Here is a 22,860-nt window from a genome sequence, read left to right as displayed (position 1 = left end):
GAGGGTGGTGAAACACTGGAATGCGTTACCTAGGGAGGTGGTGGAATCTCCTTCCTTAAAAGTTTTTAAGGTCAGGCTTGACAAAGCCCTGGCTGGGATGATTTAGTTGGGGATTGGTCCTGCTTTGAGCAGGGGGTTGGACTAGATGACCTCCTGAAGTCCCTTCCAACCCTGATATTCTATGATTCTATGATTCCTATGCAGTGGGATAGTTTGCTCTTGTGGGCAATGGGTCTTAACTGGTGCCTACTGTAATTATAGGGAATGTGCCTTTAAGGTCTGAGCTTCCCAGACAGTCAGGTGGGGTGCTGTGAATCTCTTGTTATTACAGCCAGTTGGAAACAGACAGAACAACGCAGATCTCTTTGCAAGCTTCTATGCACTGAGCGATCACTGGACACCACACCTTGGTCTTGCGCTGGCTTCTCTGCACAGTGGTGAATTTCACCCTGATTATAAAACACAACAGATAGTGGTGTGACCCTCTGAGTGAAATGTGCAAAGTGGATCCCATAAACCTCTCTCTGTTTTATTTGATTGTCATTTAGGCCATCACAAAGCAAATGGAGAGGCTCCTACAGGCACCGCTGCCATCAGAAGAATCCGTGGAAAACAAATTGGAAAAGATCATGAGTGACGTGAGCAGCCAGGAAAATGCAGCCTTGCTGGAAGTGGTGCTGCATACTGCTCTCACGCTGATCCTGTCCCAGAACCCACTCACCGAGCTGTTCAAATCCATCTGCTTCCAGCCCAGCGCTGTCAAGGTGAGTCTAAAGCAAAGAGCCATTGTATTCCTCCTCGGCCCCAGCAGCTCTGTAGTGCCACTGACCTGATCCCCTTTATGCCCCTTTCTGTCTGCAGTGTCAGTTTCAGCAGCTTTTGGGTGTGGGAGGAACTTAAGATCTGTCCCTATAAATACAGATATATTTAAAATCATCCAAAATCATGGCCATTGTGCCACATCCCACCTGCACTTTGCTTCTGGTTCTCGTCTCTTTCTGTTAACTCAGTCGCTAACCAGAGACTTTGGATTTTCTAGTCCAAAAACTTCCAAAGTCACTGTTTGCATTTCCCCCTTTGTCCAATGACACATGCTGGGGATATGTGCATGACAGCACCTGCCTGAGGTTCTGGGGGCTCCAGGGAAATAGTACCGAAAGAATTTAAGGACAGAAAGAACCATTATAACCCCTGCATAACCCAGGCCAGAGAATCTCACTCAATTACCATTGTTTGGACCCCTGAATTATTCGCCTGTCTGTCCATCCGTATGTGTGTGTCTGTCTGTTTGCAGTGACTCATTATCTTAATGTCAGCTGATAAAGATAGATTTTCCTGTTGAAATCAAAAGGGAAATCAAAGTTTCCACAAGTCATTGGGCCGGATACAGGAATTGCCAGGTGAGATTCTCTGGACTGTGCTATGCAGGAGGCTGGGTTGGATGGTCAGAAAGGTTCCTTCTGGCCTTGACATCGATGACTCTTTCCCTTTGTGCTCATGTGGCTAGTTTCCCAAGTTACGGCACCAAATTCCCAGAGGAAGAATACGGTCTTTGTTTAGGCAGAGAAAGCCACATAGCACAAGGAAATGGAAACCTGTACCTGGGACGAAGGGGGAGAATTTGGCATGAAGCTGGGTTGGCGTAGCACAAACACCCCTTGTGAGAATTGATGTGGCCTAGCCGGCAGCCTGCTTTGGAGGCTGAGCACCTTTACAGGCCCATTTTGCTTTATGATTCCGTACCAGTATTTTATTACTCATTCAGTGGGGGATCATTGGGGGATCAGGCACTGGACTAATACTCAGGTTTCCTGGGTTCTTTTCCCACCTCTCCCTGGGTGACTTGGGCAAGTCACTGAACCTTTCTCCTCTTTAGTTTCTCCTCCCACCTCTTGTGTATTTATTTTGTAACTCGTTGAGGCAGGGATTGTCTCATTATATGTCTGTATGGTGCTGGGCACAACAGGACCCCGATCTCGGTCGCTGTGTGTCTGTGCAGCGCCCAGCCCGACAGAACCCTGATCTCAGTCGCTGTGTGTCCGAGCCGTGCCTGGCATAGAATCATAGAATCATAGATTATCAGGGTTGGAAGAGACCTCAGGAGGTCATCTAGTCCAACCCCCTGCTCAAAGCAGGACCAACACCAACTAAATCATCCCAGCCAGGGCTTTGTCAAGCCGGGCCTTAAAAACCTCTAAGGATGGAGATTCCACCACCTCCCTAGGTAACCCATTCCAGTGCTTCACCACCCTCCTAGTGAAACAGTGTTTCCTAATATCCAACCTAGACCTTCCCCACTGCAACTTGAGACCATTGCTCCTTGTTCTGTTGTCTGCCACCACTGAGAACAGCCAAGCTCCATCCTCTTTGGAACCCCTTTCAGGTAGTTGAAGGCTGCTAGCAAATCCCCCCCTCACTCCAGTTCCCTCAGCCTCTCCTCATAAGTCATGTGCCCCAGCCCCCTAATCATGTTCGTTGCCGTCCGCTGGACTCTCTCCAATTTGTCCACATCCCTTCTGTAGTGGAGGGACCAAAACTGGACGCAGTACTCCAGATGTGGCTTCACCAGTGCCGAATAGAGGGGAATAATCACTTCCCTCGATCTGCTGGCAATGCTCCTACTAATACAGCCCAATATGCCGTTAGCCTTCTTGGCAACAAGGGCACACTGCTGACTCATATCCAGCTTCTCGTCCACTGTAATCCCCAGGTCCTTTTCTGCAGAACTGCTGCTTAGCCCGTCGGTCCCCAGCCTGTAGCGGTGCATGGGATTCTTCCTTCCTAAGTGCAGGACTCTGATGGGGGCATGATGGGGCCCTGATCTCAGTCACTGTGTGTCTGTGTGGCACCCGGCACGATGGGGCCCTGATCTCGGTAACTGTATGTCTGTGCAGCGCTTGGTGTAATGAGGTTCTGAGCTTCACTCACTGTGTGTCTGGAAGGTGCCAGGAACAAACCCTATATCTCCCAAGTCTCCATCCAGCACTCTACCCACATACTCTTCCTTCCGCTCTGCCCCAGTGCTGTAGTAAAGGTGTCCAACTGTGGTTTGTTTACAAGGGGACCTACCTTCCAACCATGCCGGGTGACCTTCTCTTTGATGTGATGAATTGGAAAAACGTTCGCTTTACAAAGATGTGGAGTAAGTCTCAGAAAAACTTTATATTAATATTTTTTCTTACTGCTTTTAAGTGCACCACTGTTGTAATACCAGGTGTGCTTGCCAGGAGGCAGCCATTCCGCTTAACCTGAATGGTGCATACATACAGAGAGGTTCCTGTGCCAGCTCCTTTCCAAGCCCCCGGGGGGAGGTGTGGCTGGGAAAAATGGGGCATGACTGTGACACAGCTGAGACCAGCTGATCCCTGCTTGGCAGAAAAGTACCCTGAAGCTATAGGAAGCTGGTCTTAAATTAGAGCAAGGTTAAAGACGGGTCTGGCAGGCGTGGTACAAGGGATGGGTAAAGGCTGCTTAAAACAGCGACTGCATTTCAGACGGACCAGAAATCTGGTTTAGAATGTTGGTTCACAAGGTCATTTTTTACAGAAGCAGGAAATTTGGGACCAGGTCCCTGGCTGGTGTCAGTTGGCCATCGCTCCGTTGGAGTCAGTGAGCCAGATCCCCAGCTGAGGAGAATCGGTTGTCGCTCCATTGGAGTCAGTGGGGTTATGCTGATCCACCCAGCTGAGGTTCTGGTGCATTATCATTACTGTTGTTTTTGTGACTGTACCAGTAGCTGACTGGTCTGATTCTCTCTCTCACACAGGATGCCGATGCGGGCAGCACTGGCCCATTCAAGCTGTAAGTGTCTCTTCATAGCTGTTGTTTGTTGGGGGTATATCTTCAGCCTCGTGCTGCGTCTCTGTGTCTCTGGGATGTACGTGTAGGATTTCTTGGGACAGGGCTACTTGCCATTGACACAAGGATCCAGAGGCCCAAGCTGACTCCTGACCTGATCTCCCTGCTTAAAAATATGCACTTAAATTGCACCTAAACCTTCACGTTAGGGCTGATGTAGTGTCTGGGCTTCAGCTTTTCACTGCCGTGCATCCCCAAGCTAGTCTCCTGTGATACGAGAGTGTCCTATCCGGAGCTGTATCCACATGTAGCCCCTTCCTGGGGCACCCCTGTAAGGATGGTAGAGCCCCTGGGTGGGGGCTGAACCTGCTTCCTTCAGAGCTAAGAGCACAAGTCTTTCCTGTCTGAGCCGAAAGACCCACCTCTCTTAGCCCAGGCTGTAGCAGGCTCATCAACCTCTATGTACGGCCCAGCCATCGCTAGAGCTGGGCAGGGCCCCACACTGGTAAGCGTGGGTTACGTGTGTAGATGGGTCTGTGGAGACGGTTACTGAAGATAAAGGGTTCCATGGCATGGCCTGTAGGAACAAACCATGTGGTATTTGTAGAGGTAGTTGCTTTTTCCCTGCAAGTGCCTTAGGCCCAGCTCCACAAAGGGGGTTGAACGTTGTGACGCTGCACGTGGCAACACCTAACTTTTAGTCGCTTAAAGCAGCAGTGGGATCCACAGAGCCCGAGTTAGGCACCCAGCTCCCTGTACAATGTCTGGGCAGAGACAGGCACCGGACAGTGTGACACACCAAGCCAGCATGCCAGGCGAGGAGCTGCGTAAGCCAGCCAGTGGGAGATGCTGATCAGTGGGGTATGTGCTAAGCCCTTCCCCACTCCTTGGTCCAGGCTGCAGGGAAGCGCCTAGCTCTGCTCAGTGATCCAAAGGGGCGTAGGCACCTAAGTCATTTCTGTGTCACTCTGCACAAAGATTGAGATTTTCACTGCTGTACATCCAAGCTACTCTCCTGTGACACTAGAGTTTCATCATATCCAAAGCTGCATCCATATGAAGCCTGTGTCACTCCACACAAAACAACCAGAGGAGGAGGAGGAGGAGGAGGTAGTGGTGGTGGTGGTGAGAAGGAGTCTGCAGTCCAGTGATTAGGGAGGTGGAGGACCAGTCCCCTTGTCCCAATGACTCATTGTTTAGCCTCAGCGGAACAGCATCGCCAGGAGAGATTGAGGGAGCCCCATCAGAATTTCCCATAGCTCAGTGTCTACGGCTCCCTTCTGGGAGGTGGGAGCCCCTAGTTTAAATCCTTTGGGCCAAGGGAGTATTTAAACCTGGATTTCCTGGGGTGAGTGCTCTAACCACTGGCCTGAAAGGTGTGAAGGATCCTCCTCCTCTGGCTAGGTTTTCAACGGGCTCCTTTTCCTGTCTTCCCCCAGTTCATGGGTTGCTCTGGGGCTGAGGCAAGAGATCACTAGCACGTGCGGGAGCAGGCGCCACGCAGACAGTTGGTGCGTGTACATTCACACCCCAACCTCCCGTGCACTGAGGGGCTGTGTAGACAAGCCCTAACTCCACTAGGCTAGTCTGAGAAACATGATCCTACACACAAAGCCAGTATATTGCACACTCACTGTCTTTCCTGTTCACTGTTTTGAACATTTCTGCCTCCAGTGGTTTGTGCAACGTCTGTTTCTTGCTCTGCTGCAGAGTGATGCTGTCTGGCTAGCAGCTGAGCAAACCACTGTACAATTGTTGCATTGCTGATTCTTTAAAAAATGACTAAAGCTGACATTATCCCTGTGACAACAGTGCGGACTGCCCATGGAGATTATGAAATGTGTGTGTGGCTCCGAGGTCGGTGGGACTGATCACAAACCGGTGAAGGGATTTGAGGAAGTAGATGTGTAAGTTTAAAGTCATTGCATGTAATGTAAAAGGAATGAATGAGACTGTGTCAACTTAAACCCACACAGCTGTCTGGGAATTGTCTACTGGGGTGAACTATAGGTGCCAATTTTAGGGGAAATTTCATTGAAAGTTCAAAATTCCAATCCCTTTCCCCACCCCAATGTGACCCCACGGTCACTATAGTTGTGAACTGATTTGGGTGAAACACCAAAAAAATACAAGGTTTGGGAGAAAAGTCTGACCTCTGACTGTCAGATAAATTGTGGTTTCTTAATACAGCACGAAGGATAAAACAGAGAGAGGCTACGTGCTGGGGAGTCCGTCCTCACGGAACAATGAGACCGAGAGGGATCTGCCTGCAGCCTCAGTCTCCATCGCCAGAGCACTGCTCCATTCTTCAATGCTACTAGGGACTTTTACCGATAGACAGGTGGGAAAACAAATGCCCCCGGCAAAACATCTGTCTGTCTGTCTGTAGTAACTGATCAGTGTTATACACCACTAACAGGCTATAAATTGTAATGGTAATTTTGTCTGAGTTATACATTGCCTTTGTGGAGGTGTCTGTACAATTAAGAGGGGAAATGCTTCCTCAGAGCTAAGCTGTGGAAATACTTTGCCTTCTAGTCCATTTTGGAGCTAATGAAAGTGAAGCCCCAGGACGCAGAAAAGTTCTTTTTGGACCACCTTGAAAAAGACATCCAGTTCCTCGGAGAGTCACTTAGTGGAAACATAGACGATGCAACAATGACAGTCCACCTCTTCCTCAGATACATCCTCGACAGCACAGCAGGTAAAGGAACACCTCGTTTTAGGGGCTGTTATTTTTTGTTTTGTTTTTTGCTGCTGTATTTATGACAAATTCAGACTAAAATTAGGTTCAAAATGTTTAACCGAGAGGGGCGTGATCCATCAGGACAGCTCATGTAGGGATGAGGTGGATTCCCCAGCACTTGGAGTCTTGACATTAAGACTTGATATCTCTTTCTAAAAGTCTGCTGTAGCTCAGACAGAGGTGATGGGCATGGTGTAGAAATCACTGGGTGAGGTTCTGTGGCCAGTTATGCAGGAGGTAGGACTAGATGATCATAACGCTCTCTTCTGGCCGTACAGTCTATGAATCTATCAATAAACTGATTTTTAACTGGCTAATATTTTAATGTGTTCCTATATCTTATGACTCAAGAATCCAGTTGCCTGGTAACATTGTAATTCATTTCACTATTATGAACGACAATATTTACTGCAACTCCTCTACTTTAGATCTGCTCGTTATTTTATGTTAAATGATGAAAGCTTACATGTAATTGTATATTTCTTACAGACACAAACACGACTATTAAATTTATGCATGAAAAAGCAGACAGAGTACAATGGGAAAGCTGCTTAAAAGCCGTAACTCAGTCGTTCTTCCAGGTATGTGAGGACTGGTTTTCTATACATGGTAAATATCACAAATATAACCAGCTGTTTACTTAGGGTAAGCCAGAAAAAGCCCACCTGAGACTTCTGGTTTCATATTGTGGCCTGGAAGTCACACAAAACATTTCTAAAATGCCATTTTTTTGCCTCCAAAGAACCCCTTGGTGCTCAGGTGCCACAGTGATGGGCGCGTTATAAGAACCTGATAGAACAACATAGCTATATTAAGCCTAGCTCGCTTTTCCAATGCAAAACTTGTTCATTGTGTTCAGCGTACTAGAGAGGAAAACCCTGTGTGTTTGAGTGTCTACAAACCTGGTATTAAACGGCCTGCCACTCTGTATTTCCAAGAGTTCTGTTGGCATTTCATTATTAATTATTAATTACTAATTATTATTATTATTATCATCACAGTAGGGCCTGTTGGCTTAAACAAAGATCAGGACCCCATTTTGCCAGGCAATTCACAGACACACACAAAGAGTCCCTTTCTGCTGGGCATGGGGGGCCAGGGAGCCATGGCCTTCCGACTTTTTACCAGCAATAAGGGCGAGCAACAGTGGGGAGGGGGAGGAGAAGAGCAGGGGTCCAAGTCCTTGGGGAGAAGGGGTTAGGATGGGGCTATGTTTTGGGGGCCGGTGGCCCCCCCACTCATAGGGAGCTTCCATCATCCCTAGCTGGGTGCTGCACAGACACACAGTGAAAGACAGTCCCTGCCCCAAAGAGTTCACAGTCTAAATGGACAAGGGCAGGATGATTGTCCCTTTTTACAGATGAGAAATGGAGACACAGAGTCATGAAATAGCTTCTCTGAGATGACACAGGGAGTCGGTGGCAGAGCCAAGAATTGAACCCAGATCTCTAGTCTTGGGCCTTAACCCTGAGCTGGCCCCTTTATAACAAGACTCGATTGCTAACTGACATCTCACTTCCACAGGTGCTGGAGCAGAAACTTGTTTCTGCAAAGCAGCAGATTGTAGAGGAGGGAGCTCACAGTTCAAATGTTCTCCTGAAAGTAGCCTATGGCCAGTCCCCGCCTTTCAGCCACCTGCCGAGCTGCGGGCTGATCAACATGCCCTGCATGTGGAAATTTGAACAGAGGATGACACTCCAACGCCTGACCCATCTGGTGCAACAAGAAAATGGAGCAGACCAGTTCCCTGTGCTCCTGGAACTACTGTCCAAGGTGCTCTGGGATGATTTGAACTAATGTGTACACACAAACAAACAGCACGCACACACACACACACGAGTAACCCTTTTTCAGCCCAACAGGCTAGTCAAAGTTTGGGGCCTTGTGGATGTTCCAGTTGGAAGTAGAAATTGATGGAGTCTGGTATTTTCTTTACTGCAGTTTTGTTCATTTACAAAGATTATACAAAGTCCTGTCTCTCTGAACACAGGGGGAATCAACTAGCAGGAAACAGCTTTTGTTGCTCACAGGACCAAGAGCAATCTTAGAGCCTGCACCTGACCTCTTCCCAGGTTTCTGCCAGAGTCACCCACTGGCTTGCAGCTGCTCCCTCCTTCTGGCAGTCTCTGCCTCTCAGTCTGTTCTTGTCTGTTTCTGTGAGCTCGTCTACACTACAATGCTGTGCCGCTGTAGCACTTCAGTATAGATGCGCCCGACGTCGACAAGAGGGATTCTCCCACTGGTGTAGGTAATCCGCCTTCCCAGCCCTGTGTGATCTCTCTTCCCACAAACAAACACAGCTACCCAAAACAATACTCAGTCAAAAGCTCCTGGGCCGGTTCACACATGTCTTTTGTCTTAGCTGGAGCTTTTACTTACAGTTATGTTAACTGAAGGGTGAGTTCACACCTATCAATCTCAGTGGGGTTTTAACTCCGCCCGTAATAAGGTTTCACCCAGCTCATAACAATACTCATTTATAGTTAGAGTAATAGGAACATTAGGACTAGAAGGGAGCTCATAGATTCCAAGGCCAGAAGGGACCATCTAGTTTGACCTCCTGTCTAACATAGGCAAAAAACTGCCCCCAAAATAATTCCTAGAGCAGAGCTTTTAGAAGGACATCCAATCTTGATTTTAAAGTGGTCAGTGATCGAGACTCCCCCATGACCCTTGGTAAATTATTCCAATGGTTAATTACTCTCATTGTTAAAAATATACTCCCGGGTCATCGTGTCCAGTCCCCTGCTGTTGTTCATCATAGAAACTCCTTCATAGCTTATCAATGATGAGATAACTGGCTCTGTGGATATGGGGAAAGCAGTGGACGTGATATACCTTGACTTTAGCAAAGCTTTTGATATGGTCTTCCACAGTATTCTTGCCAGCAAGTTAAAAAAGAATGTATTGGATGAATGGACTATAAGGTGGATAGAAAGCTGGCTAGATTGTTGGGCTCAACAGGCAGTGATCAACGGCTCGATGTCTAGTTGGCAGCCGGTATCAAGTGGAGTGCCCAAGGGTCGGTCCTGGGGCTGGTATTTTTTCAACATCTTTATTAATGATCTGGATGATGGAATGAATTGCACCCTCAGCAAGTTTGCAGATGACACTAAGCTGGGGGCAAGTATCAGAGGGGTAGCTGAGTTAGTCTGTATCCATAAAAACAACGAGGAGTCCAGTGGCACCTTAAAGACTAACACATTTATTTGGGAATAAGCTTTCCTGGGCAAAAAGCCCCCTTCATCAGACGCATGGAGTGGAAATTACAGATACAGGCACGAATATTCAGGAACATGAAAAGAAGAGAGTTACCTTACAAGTGCAGAATCAGTGTTGACAAGGCCAGTTCAGTCGGGGTGGATGTGGCCCACTCCCAATAGTTGACGAGGAAGTGTCAATACCAAGAGAGGGAAAATTGCTTCTGAAGTGAGCCAGCCACTCCCAGTCCCTATTCAAGCCCAAATTAATGGTGTTGAGTTTGCAAATGATTTGCAGCCTGCAGTTTCTTTGAAGTTTGTTTTTGATGTTTTTTTGTTGCAGGATGGCTACTTTTAAATCTGTTACTGAGTGTCCAGGGAGATTGAAGTGTTCTCCTACTGGCTTTTGTATGTTACCATTCCTGAGGTCTGATTTGTGTCCATTTATTCTTTAAGGTAGAGACTGTCCAGTTTGGCCAGTGTACGTGGCAGAGGGGCATTGCTGGCACATGATGGCATCTGTCACATTGGTAGATGTGCAGGTGAATGAGCCCCTGTTGGTGTGGCTGATGTGGTTGGGTCCTATGATGGTATAGTCTTTAAGGTGCCACCGGACTTCTCGTTGTTTAAGCTGTGGGGAGAGGTAGATACGCTGGAGGGTAGGGATAGGGTCCAGAGTGACCTAGACAAATTGGAGGATTGGGCCAAAAGAAATCTGATGGGGTTCAACAAGGACAAGTGCAGAGTCCTGCACTTAGGACGGAAGAATCCCATGCACCGCTACAGGCTGGGGACCAACTGGCTAAGCAGCAGTTCTTCAGAAAAGGACCTGGGGATTACAGTGGATGAGAAGACAGATATGAGTCAACAGTATGCCCTTGTTGCCAAGAAGGCTAATGGCATATTGGGCTGCATTAGTAGGAGCATTGCCAGCAGATCGAGGGAAGTGATAATTCCCCTCTATTCGGCATGGTGAGGCCACATCTGGAGTACTGCATCCAGTTTTGGGCCCCCCACTACACATAGCATGTGGACAAATTGAAAAGAGTCCAGCGGAGGGCAATGAGAATGATCAGGGGGCAGTGGCACATGACTTACGAGGAGACGCTGAGGGAATTGAGCTTATTTAGTCTGCAGAAGAGAAGAGTGAGGGGGGATTTGCTAGCAGTCTTCAACTACCTGAAGGGAGGTTCCAAAGAGGATGGAGCTCGACTCTTCTCAGTGGTGGCAGATGACAGAACAAGGAGCAGTGGTCTCAAGTTGCATTGAGGAAGGTCTAGGTTGGATATTAGGAAACACTATTTCACTAGGAGGGTGGTGAAGCACTGGAATGGGTTACCTAGGGATGTGGTGGAATCTCCATCCTTAGAGGTTTTAAAGGCCCGGCTTGACAAAGCCCTGGTTGGGATGATTTAGTTGGTGTTTGTTCTGCTTTGAGCAGGGGGTTGGACTAGATAGCCTCCTGAGGTCTCTTCCAACCCTAATCTTCTATGATTCTATGAAACTCCATCTTAAAACCCAGTTAGTGTTGGGCTCCACTCCTTCTGGGAGGTTGTTCCAGACCCTCCCTCCTCTGATGGTTTCCTGCCTACGTTTATTCTTGGCCAGTTTATCCCCATTTGTTCTTGTGCCAGCATTGTCCTTCAGCTTCAGTAGCTCTTCTCCCTCCCTGGCGTTCACCCCCCTGAACTCATTGTTCCACCGTAATGAAGCGATATTCCAGGTTAAAGAAAAAATCTAGTGTTTGTCGATTTTGAGGCCAGAAGGGGCTGTTATAATTGTCTATAGTCTGGCCTCCTGTGTAACCCAGGCCAGAGACCCTCACCCAGTGTTTTCTGGGTGACCTAGAATGGATATTTTAGAAAGAGACTGAGGTCTTGATTTAAAGACAGGAGATAATTATGCTAGGTTTCCCATCATGTCTGTATTTAAACATGAACATACAGGTTTAAATTATGCCCGTAAATTATGCACTGACCAATGTGCAAGTGAGTCATGTGACAATGGCTGATTTCTTCAAACACTGAACAAGGAACTTTATTAGAATAAAAGATTTCAGAGTAGCAGCCGTGTTAGTCTGTATTCACAAAAAGAACAGGAGGACTTGTGGCACCTTAGAGACTAACCAATTTATTTGAGCATAAGCTTTCGTGAGCTACAGCTCACTTCATCGGATGCATTCAGTGGAAAATACAGTGAGGAGATTTATATAAACACCCATTTTTTCATGTTCTGTGTGATCATACACACTCACTTAAGATGAGCTATTACCAGCATAAAGAATACTAGAATAAAGAAACTCATAGTTTCCCTGTAGCCCGCTGTCTCTCTCTAATCCTAATGTTCTTTGTCCAGACTAGGAAAAAACCTAGTGTAGGCAGGTTTCACATGTCTTATGAACAGCACTTAATACATTTTAGCTGACTTTAAAAAAACACCATTTTTTCCTACTTTAAACTCCTCCCCTTCTAACAGGCTTCCTGCTACACATGTAAAGAAATAGGACAGCTAACCTCACAAGGGGGTTAATTTACACCATTATGTTTACACCTCTTAATCTGGCCCAAAGAAACAAGGCAGGTGTGATCTGCTACTTCCATTCCAGTCAGGCAGCTTTATTTGATTGCAGTGCTTGCCTATGGACAATTTTGAGTTTGTATTACAACTGGTGTGCTAGTAATGACCAGTATGAAATGCTAGGCAGTTGGCAGGGGGTTGGCAGGTAGCAGGATCTTTGTATAGCTTTCCTAGGGTCCAATAGAGAACTGTAGTGGTAAAGTAGGTTACTATTAAAAAGTCCAAAGGGGCTTGGAGCCAGATGGACTGGTCCCCGCCTGCTGTTTTGCACTGCTCCAGTAATGCAAAGCAGCCAGATACCCACATAACCATGAAGTTTGCAGGAACATCAAAACCACACGACGCTCTTCCCAGTAACATCTTTTCTCTCCCACTGAACACAGACATCACGTTAAGGAGGTTGTTACTTTTCTCTTACAGCACCAGCACATCCAACACGTGCAGCACCTGCCCGAAATTCTCGCTCTGCAGCGCTCGCTGATCCACTTTTTCCAAAACGGCGATATCCATGAAGGTGAAAGGCTTTCTGTGAGAAAGTTCTTGGAATGGGACGACCTCTCAGGTACACGCCATACTTTTAGGGTGATGGTACCAAATCCACCCTTGGAACAGTTGTGTTGGAGTCAGTGGGGCCAAATCTCCAGCTGGTGTGAATCATTACTGTGTGCTGGCCCTACAAACCTGTGGAGTCCTCAGTGCTGCAGGGATCTTCTTGTGGCTTTAGGGCAGCTTTGCATTGTGGGGACAACCCCTGTCAGCCTCAATGCACCCAAGAATCTGTATGACCCTATTTCTTGAGCATCAATAAAGAACCCAAGGAACTTCATGGCTGAGCTAGGCGTGGTCTCTGTACAAGGGATAATACTGACATGCCTGGGGCTTGAGCCAGATAGTGTAGAGATCAAGGGAAAAACTCCCATTTGCTGCAGTGGGCTTTGGAGCAGGCCTGTGGATCAAAGAGAACACCTGCAGTTCTGAAATTATTTGCAAATTATAAACACCAGTCAAAGAAGCCAATGAGAGCAATCAATCAAAATGCTAAGAGCCACTGGGTTTCAGTAAGACGGTGGGCAGGTCCACAGTACAGACTTTTGACAGCATGGCCAGGCTGGTCAGGTGTGATGAGGTGCAATTTTGTGATTGATGGAGCTTGATGGCAAAAGCTCCTAGTGCAGAGACAGTTCTACCAGCTGCACTGTGCTTTTGCCAGGACCACTTATTTTGCTCAGGGAGGCAGGAATAAGCCAAACCGGCAAAAGTGCTTTGGCTGCTGTAACCTGTGTCCACACTAGGAGCGCTTTGCTGGAACAGGATACTGGTATAGCCACGCTGGCAAAGTGCTCCAAGTGTAGACCTGGCCTTGATCTTCTCAGGGCTAGATCCACAAAGGGGACTTAAAGTCAGCATTGCAATGCCTGACAGTTACACACCAGGCTGCTTAAGGGAATCCACAGATTAATACTTACCCTGATTGGGCCAGAGAGAGAATGGCTTTGTAGCCTGGTGATTAGGTTACCCACCTGGGAGAGCCCGGCTCCAGTCCCCCTGCTCCAGCTAATCTTTAAGTAATTTATACAAAGTGGAGCAGGTTCAACAGGAGAGATTGAGAGGATGCTAGCCCAGAATACCCAATAGTCCAGTGGTTAGGTCACTCACTTGCAATCCTAGGGACCCTGGGTTCTAGTCCCAGCTCTAAGTAAGACAGATGGGGGTTTTCCAGGGAGAGTGCTCTAACCACTGATACAAGGGCACCATCACTACCTCTTCTGTCTCAGCTCTGACCTGGAAGCAGGCCTCTGAGAATGCTTACTGGGTTGGGCTTCTGCAGATGAGATAGGTGGAGAGATGTCTAGTTCATAGACTCATAGAAATGTAGGGCTGGAAGGGACCTCGAGACGTCGTCAAGTCCAGGATCGAGTAAACCTAGATTATTTCTTACAGGTGTTTGTCCAGCATGTTCCTAAAAAAACCCCACATCAATAATGGAGATTTTACAACCTCCCTTGGAAGCCTATTCCAGAATGTAATGACCCTTCTTAATATGTAACCTAAATCTCCCTTGCTGCAGATTAAACCCATTACTTCTTGTCCTGTCTTCATGGAGAACACTCGATCCCTGTCCTCTTTATAACAGCCCCTAACATATCTGGAGACTGTTATCGGGTCCCCCCCCTTCAGTCTTCTTTTCTCACGTCTAAACATGCCCAGGTTCCTCCTAGGTCAGGTTCTCTAAACCTTTTATCATTTCTGTTGCTCCCCTCTGGACTCGCTCCAGTTTGTCCACACCTTCGCTCATGTGTAGTGCCCAGAACTGGACACAGTATCCAGCTGAGGCCTCCGCAGTGCTGAGTGGAGCGGTGAACCCTGCTGGGGCTTGGGTGGCGTCAGGATTTCGAGGGCTGTGTACATGCCGCCTAGCAGACATTTAGGCACCTAGCGGACTTTACCAGTGGGAGTTTAAGCAACTGCAGAGTTAAGTGGCAGCTGAGTGGTGATTTTAAATATCTAAATTTTGGCTTCAGGTGCACTAAATGACAATTAGGTGCCTAAATCCCTTTGTGGATCTAGCCTTCAGTGCCTAAATCTCTCGAAAATCAATGTCAGGCTCCCAAAAAACATAGGCACTTTTCAAAATGTTACCTCATACCTATTGGTAAATCTTCTTTAATGTTGCAAGGTACGTTAACATTTCAATTAGTCTTTTTACTATGAGAAGTATTTTTGCAAGAGGGAAACTGTTTCTTTTTCCTGGAAAACGTATGTTGATAAATGCCATGTTCTCTTCCAACTTCAGATGATCAGCATTTGACTTTCAAAAGAGCCATACAAACTGTTCGGAAAGTCTGGAGCAATATAAGATCAAGCTCAGGTATTTGACTTTCATGGTATTTTACTTTCCTTTCTAGATATTTTTCTATCATGTAACAAACAAACAATTCAGTTGTGAAGCTGAGTATAAGTCTACTCCAGAGTAATTACCAAGTATTCCCTGGCACACAGCTGGTCCCAAATTACCCCCTATCCTGCAAAGATATGAACATCCTTAACATACTCTGAATGGTTCCACTGACTTCACTGGGGCTACTCGAAATGTCTAAAGCTCAGCATGGATGTAAATCTTTGCAGGGTTGGTGAGGAAGGGAGCTGAGTACTGAAAGGGCAGTGATAGTCAGGTTGCCCAGTTGTGTAAGCTAACTGAGCATTTTTGCATATGGAAATTGCTAGCTAGAAGTGGGGGTGACTTAATTTTTTTCTAACTGTTGCAAGTTTTTCACAACTTATTTTTTCATAAAACATTTGCTGGGTTTTTTTCCAGCCAGTTGGTTGAATTTTGTTTGTTTATTTAGATTCCGTTTGAAATTTTGACAAAAAGACGGCATGGAAAATGTGGAGAATTATTTTGTGAAAACCATTTTCTTTCTCCCCTGCCACTTGATACCCTGGTTCCTGTGATTCCGTACACACAGTGTGAAAGATTCTTTGCTTTGTTACAGAAATCAATATCCCTGCGGAACTGTCGTGCAAGGAGATCAACGCTGACACTGCCATAATGGACCTCCTGCCAACCACTCGATCCATAACTTCCATTGTTACAAGGTTCTTAATACAGCTCCAGAACAGCTGCATTGACACCGCTGCTCAACTCACTAAGGAAAAGCAAAGGTATCTTTCAGTCCTCACCCCTAGAGGTGAACCACTCTGACTAGGTAACTTTGGTTACCCATAAATCAACAATTCATCTTAAAACATAGATCCTGAGTCTCATCTCATTTCAGCCATCTGTGTGAGGAGAGCCAGGCCAGACTTCTCCAGTAAGAAAACATAACTCTTACGACCTTGTGCAATGAGGCAGTTAGGGTGAAGCTGTACCAAGGTGTGCTCAGGTGGCATGTAAAGTTGATTTGGTCTTATTTTAGTGTCCCAGACAGGGGTGCTGGAACTAGGGGTGCAGGGGGTCCTGTAGCACCCCTGGCTTAAAGTGGTTTCCATTCTATACAGGGTTTACAGGTTTGTCCAATAGCTTTCAGCACTCAGCACCCTGGTCCCAGACTTACCTTAGGGTAGCTGAGATCCGAATCCAACCTGACCCTACAGCAATCAAGGGATGACTCCATACTGACCCCAGGGTAACTTGTCATGTTACTGTAAGGACGGACTGAGGAGCACAGCAAGATACTTATGGTCCCAACAGGGAACTGCCTTTTTACAGCCAACCTGGGCATGCCACAGACATTCCGTGGCATATAATCCAGAGTGTGATCGCAGCTGTACCAGTATGAAGATGTTGACAGCAGTGTAGTTTTCCCATATATTTGGGGTAATAAATTATAGTGGTGACAGGTATCAGAGGGGTAGCCATGTTAATCTGTATCCACAAAAACAAGGAGGAGTCTAGTGGCACCTTAAAGACTAACAGATTGATTTGGGTATAAACTTACGCCCAAATCAATCTGTTAGTCTTTAAGGTGCCACTGGACTCCAAGTTATAGTGGTGGTAGCGTCTTTATACCAGTGCAGCTGCACCCGGCTAGGGGTTGAACCAATTCATCTATTTAGCAAAAAAAAAAAATCTCGCACAACCCAAAAAATAGTTAAACTGGTACAAAATCTATTGGTAGAACACGCTAGCTCAACCGATATAATACAGCTGCAAACGGATATAAGAGCGTTCACACGGGTTTGCACCAGTGCGACTACATTGATTTTTTTTTAAACCGATTTCAGCTCAAGGAGCGCTTGATTTCAGTTCAGCTGGTACAACCACAAGAGCAAAACTTCCACTGGCTTTAATAGGGCAGGTTGAAACTCTTAGGGCCAGATTTACAACGGTGTTTAGGCACCTGAAGGTGCAAAGAGGCACCTCGTGGGATTTTTCCAAAGTGCCAAGGCAGATTAGGCTCCAAACTCCCATTGTTTTCAATAGTTGCAATGGGAGGTACTATAGGCTAGTGGACACAGAAGACCTGGGTTCTAATCCTGGCTCTGCTGGGGCGTGTTGGGTGAGTCCATCGCCTTCCTCTGTGCCTCAGTCTTCCTAACTGTAAAATGGGGATAATGGTACTTAGCTTTAAGAGCTAGAGGTTATTACTTCTTATCTGCATCTGTAGGTGCCCAAAGACCGTTGTAAAGCTGACCTTTGATCCTTTAGCTCACACAGCGAAGGGGTTCAGTGCTGGAGATTGCATAGTCTCTCTTTGCTTTCCCCTTGTCTCATCTCTCTGGATGACTGTGCTGCCAACTCACCCTGTTTTACTGCCAGTCTCAGCTTCCCTGTCCGTTTCTGGCCTTTGTGGCTGTGGGGAAAAGCCTGGAAATGTGGTCCCCAAGTCTGCCAACTCCAGGAGGTGAATAGAAATGCCTCAGAACATAATAGTCTTTAAATCTTAAGCCAGCCGCATGATTGTTGGAGCCCAGCATGTGTGTGGTTGGCCAAGCTGACGGGGTGTTGTGCTGTCGGGGTAAACATCGCAAAGATACTTGTTCAGAGTTTAAAGACAGAAGGGACTCTTGGATCATCTAGTCTGAGTTCCTGTATAGCACAGGCCATTAGTGTCACCCAGTTACAAGCTCTAAGACCAACAACTTGTGTTTGGCTAAAGTATCTTTCAGAAAGGCATCCCATCTGGATTGGAAGCCACCAAGGGATGGAAAATCCCCCACTTCCCTTGGCAGTTCATCCCAGGGTTAGTCACCTTCACTGTCAACTGTTGGTGCCTGATTTCCAATTTGAATTTCTCAGGCTTCAGCTTCTAGCCATTGGTTTTTGTTCCCTGCTAGATTAAAGAGCCCTTTAGTACCCGTGATTTTCTCTGTGTACAGGTATTAATACAGGCCAAGGGCTTTTTTCACTCAGCAAGCGACACAGCCAGCCAGCGCTGTTTCCGCACGTGGCAAGAACATCAGCCTAGCAGCGCATCATTAAGAGCAGCTTTGGGCTCTTCCTCCACCGACTCCCGTGGAGCTATTGCACTGATGTGATGGAGAGTAGCGTTTGGCTCACTGTCAGCAGCTCTGCCAAGCATGAAAAAGAACATGAGTCCACCCCCCAGAAATCACAAGATTCCTCAAAAGTCACAAGATTTTTTAAAAATACTGTTATGCTAGAAGGTGCCATCAAGCAGATCTTTGATCTACAGACAATCACAGACTTCCTTAAAGCTGATGACTGTAGGGAGCACCTTTATTTCAGGCTGAATGGAAGGAGCGGTTTACTACCCCTGTGTATAATGATACATGGAAACAATAGAAGACACCACCCCAGGCACTAGGCCACATGGCAAGGCCAATCAGAGAGTAAGCCATGTTGGATGAGGGGTTTCCCTGAGACTGACTGCAAATGTAAAAGGCTAGTGCATTGTTTCTCACACTGTGTGTATGTGTGAGAAGAAGAAAGACAGGGGAAAAAAAGCCAGCAGAAAACAAGAGAAGTGGTGGTGAGCATGGCCCAGAGACAAGGCAGAGAAAGAGAGCCTCCAGACTGGAAATGGTGAGCCAGGGACCTGCCTCCTGCTTGTATGTTTCTGCTGTGTTCAGGGAACCAGGACTTCATGTGCATTCTGTAAATAAATAGGGTTGCACCAAAGAAATACCTGACCTGTATCATCCATTTCTCCTCTTAATGGAAACAATCCCACAAGGCCCTAAATGCTGGCTAATTTCATGGGTCAAAGGGTCAACAATAATAAAGATGGAGGTGCTTTTATTTGCCTCTCAGGGTCAAGATTTCAAGCTTTTCCTGCAGCTACCAGGGTGGGAAACGTGCCTTTTTTAAAAATGGGAGTTGCTTTTCTCCCATGACTCCAGGAGCTGGAACCACAAATAGCATGAGACTCCCAAGAGTTGTCAACTGAGCGTAAGGCTGGAGAGATGTGCTAAATGGCCCACCAGGGCTTGTTCCATCTTAGATTTTTTTTGGCAGTAAAGAAGAAGACCCCTCACGTTGTTCTTCCCTTTTCTCCAGGTCTGTTTCAGCAGAAGAGGTGAAGCACGCCTCTGTGTTAAGTGTTACTGAGAGCGACTTGATCACCATGGCGCTGTTGAACTTCCAGTATGTGCTTGAGGAAGATGGAACCAAGACCACCCACTATAACTTTCTGACTCTGCAGGGGCAAGCGATTCACCGATTCATCAGCGGGAAGCCCGTCGTGAAAGCCCAGGTGAGTTCAGGATGAAATCATGGAGGCGGCGCTTTGCCGTAGACTTCAGTGCAGCCAGGATTTTACTCTCAGTGCTTGCTGCTCTGCTGCCTGGCACCTGTGTGAAGTCATTCACACCTGAACAAAATGGGTGCAAACCACAAACAATTCAGAACGCACAGGTGTAATGGTGATCACCGGTGAAAGACCTGATCCACTATGGCCTTTTCCAGATTTACACCTGTTTAGCTCCATTGATTGCAGTGGGGTTACACTGGTGTAAATTGGGGGTAGTGCATTGGCAAATCAGCCCCACTGTGTTTAGACTTAGGTTAAAATGTTCAAACATGCCTAAGTGACTTAGGAGCCTAGGACCCATTTTCACAAGGAACATAGGAGCAGAGCTGGTTGGGAATCTGTTGACACAGTTTTGTTGTTGTTGGAAAATGCCAATTCATCAGGACCAAAACTTCCCATGGGAACATGCTGATTTTGACAAATTGTTCGTTTAAATAAAAAAGAAAATTGGAGAAATGTTTTGAAAATATCAAAACATCTCGTTTCCTCATTTGATTTCTGGTTTGAAACAATTGTGTGTTTTGAAATTATAGTTATTTATTAGTTTAAATTTTAAAAATAAAAGTAAAAAGTCAAAATCAAAATTAAACATTTTTGAAATTATCAAAACAAAACATTTCAATTGACCCAAACCAAAACATTTTTCTGTTTGTGAAAATTTTCAAGATTTTGAGTTCCCATCTCAATTTGGAAGAGAGAAGTTTTTGAACTCTCAAATTGTCTCAGGATAGCAAAACCATTTCCCTCCCAGGTCTGCTTAGGAGTCTAAATCCCATTGACTTGCAATGAGACTTGGGCTCCTAGGGGCCAGATTTTTTAAATTATTTATCAGAGGGGTAGCTGTGTTAGTCTGTATCCACAGAAACAATGAGTAGTCCAGTGGCACTTTAAAGACTAACAGATTTATTTGGGCATAAGCTTTCGTGGGTAAAAAACCCACTTCTTCAGATGCAAGGTTTTTCTTTAGATTTTTTACCCATGAAAGCTTATGCCCAAATAAATCTGTTAGTCTTTAAAGTGCCACCGGACTCCTCCTTTTTTGAAATTATTTAGGCATCTAGGGGCCTATTGGAATTTTCAAAAGCACCTGAGCAGGTTAGATGCCTAAGTCCCACTGCAAAACAATGGGATTTGGGCACCCAAGTGACTAAATCATCTTTGAAAATGGTACTTACATTCCAAAATCACTTAGGAATTCTGAACACTTTAGCCTGAACTCCCATTGATTTCAATGGATGATTTTTTAAAATCACATTGGGCACTTTTAAAAATCCAGCCTTAAGAGCCTAAGACACTTTTCAAAATGGGCTGTAGGCTCCTAAATCCCTTAGGTGCATTTTGAAAATTATGCTTTAACCCTTGGAGTGTGCTTCAGGTTTTTTTCTGTACTGAACAATGCTGTACTTCATAAACCAGTTATTAATCACTAACATTTTCGTTTTCAGACAACTCCGTCCATTACGCTGAACAATGTGAAGACTCTGCACTCCACGAAAGATAACGTTAAAGAACAACTGCGCCAGGTGAGATCAAAAACAACCCTGGGTTTTCCCGCAGCTTCAGACTCAGATAATCCTCTCTCTTTCCCCCACTGTAAATAGCTTGCATAGCCACTATAGGGTCAGAAGGTTGAGTAAATATCCAAAACCTACAGTATGTCCACTCGCCCATTAAGGGCACCGTTCTCTAAACACTCCAGTCATTTCTGGGTGCCTTCAGGATTTGAGTGCTCAGCTTGAGACATTGGAGCAGCACAAAGCGGCCGTAGAGTAGGCCAGGATCAGGCCCATGATGAGCCAAGTGGCCCATCAAGGTCTAGCTTTGGCCACTAAAAAGCACATTTTTGTACAGTTCCTTGGCCACTTGGAGTCAGGGGGGCTGGTTCTCTTCCCTCGTATGCCAGCTACACAACAGTTTTATTTCATTGACTGCCCTGATTTTACTCCTGAATTACGCTGATGTAATGCTCTCATTATTGGTTCAAACACATTTTGAAAGAATTCCCACTATAAAACAATTATTTAGAGAAGGGTGACTTGGGGGCCGTTTGTTCTCCCTGTCTCATGACACAGGAAAAACAGGATTTTCAATTAAATTAAAAGGTGGCAAATTTAAAACTGATCAAAGGACATACTTTTCCACACAATATGTGGCTATTCTGTGGAACTCATTGCCACAAGAAGTCACTGAGGCCAAGAAGTTAGCAAGATTCCAGAATGGATTGGACATTTCTGTAGATCACAGAAATATCCACAGTTAGCAATAATTAGTGATGACAAAAATTTTGTAAACCTCCCACTCTAGGGCATGAGCCGGTCTCTTACTGTCAGAGATCAGATGGGGTCTAGCATGGGGGCAGATTATTTTCCATCTGGGGCGGGAGGGCATTTCCTATGCCTTCCTCTGTGGCATCTGGTATTGCGTGTTGTCAGAGACAGGTGACTGTACTAGACAGACCTGGCATTGATCCCGTCTGGCAATACCCATGTTCCCTTCTGGTAAAGTCCCATAGAATTTAGTACTGATGAAACCAAAGGTCTCTGTAGTGTGATTCCATAGAAACTGGTCTCTAAATCTTTCCAGTTTCATAGAGAATTATATCCTTTTTCCACTGAATGCATCCGATGAAGTGAGCTGTAGCTCAAGAAAGCTTATGCTCAAATAAATTTGTTAGTCTCTAAGGTGCCACACGTACTCCTATCCTTTCTATAGTTTTTGTCACCTTCCCCTAGGATGCCAAGCAGGAATAGAATTCTCACTTGAATTATATAGCAAAATCATCAGACGTATAGCACTTACATTCTATAGGAGTTTTGCTTAGAGGGTCACCTAACTTTACAATCTTAACTATCAGAATGAGATAAAATACGTCATGAAAGTATTTGTGTATTATTAACACGGCATTATTAACACATCTTAACGATGAGGTGACTTGATCATAGTCTAAGTACCAACATGGGGAACAAATACTTGATAATAAAGGGCTTTTCAATCTAGTAGACAAAGGTAAACTGTGATCTTGTGGCTGGAAGTTGAAGTTAGACAGGAAATGAAGTAACATTTTTAACAGTGAGAGTAATTAGCCATTGGAATAATTTACTGAGGGCTGTGGTGGATTCGCTCTCACTGGCAATTTTTAAATCAAGATTGGATGCTTTTCTAAAAGACCTGTACTTCAAACAGAAATTATTTTGGGGAAGTTCTGTGGCTTGTGTTACACAGGAGGTCAGACTCACTAGACCATCACAGCAGTCACTTCTGGCCGTAGAATCTATTAATTTAATATTCATTTGTCTTATATATGGCATCTCTAACAAAATTCCTC

At 45.8% G+C, this 22,860-nt stretch overlaps 1 protein-coding gene across 4 annotated transcripts in view; it reads left to right on the top strand.

The window, feature by feature from the left end:
* LOC114021482 (E3 ubiquitin-protein ligase rnf213-alpha) overlaps positions 1-22,860 on the top strand; it is a 168,566-nt gene that overhangs the window by 137,459 nt on the left and 8,247 nt on the right. For all 4 annotated transcript variants that reach the window (XM_043549414.1, XM_043549413.1, XM_037899152.2 and 1 more), the window contains exons 58-70: positions 549-764; positions 3,061-3,142; positions 3,767-3,801; positions 5,611-5,705; positions 5,989-6,139; positions 6,337-6,502; positions 7,034-7,125; positions 8,069-8,317; positions 12,742-12,883; positions 15,116-15,190; positions 15,816-15,984; positions 19,283-19,478; positions 20,981-21,058. In XM_043549414.1, coding sequence (XP_043405349.1) covers positions 549-764; positions 3,061-3,142; positions 3,767-3,801; positions 5,611-5,705; positions 5,989-6,139; positions 6,337-6,502; positions 7,034-7,125; positions 8,069-8,317; positions 12,742-12,883; positions 15,116-15,190; positions 15,816-15,984; positions 19,283-19,478; positions 20,981-21,058 — 1,746 coding nt within the window. The remainder of the gene's footprint in view (positions 1-548; positions 765-3,060; positions 3,143-3,766; positions 3,802-5,610; positions 5,706-5,988; positions 6,140-6,336; positions 6,503-7,033; positions 7,126-8,068; positions 8,318-12,741; positions 12,884-15,115; positions 15,191-15,815; positions 15,985-19,282; positions 19,479-20,980; positions 21,059-22,860) is intronic.

The sequence above is a fragment of the Chelonia mydas genome, chromosome 6 (assembly GCF_015237465.2).
Source record: "Chelonia mydas isolate rCheMyd1 chromosome 6, rCheMyd1.pri.v2, whole genome shotgun sequence".
NCBI classification, from domain to species: domain Eukaryota; kingdom Metazoa; phylum Chordata; order Testudines; family Cheloniidae; genus Chelonia; species Chelonia mydas.
Note: the sequence above shows the minus strand (reverse complement) of the source record. Positions and strands in the feature narration are given on the sequence as shown.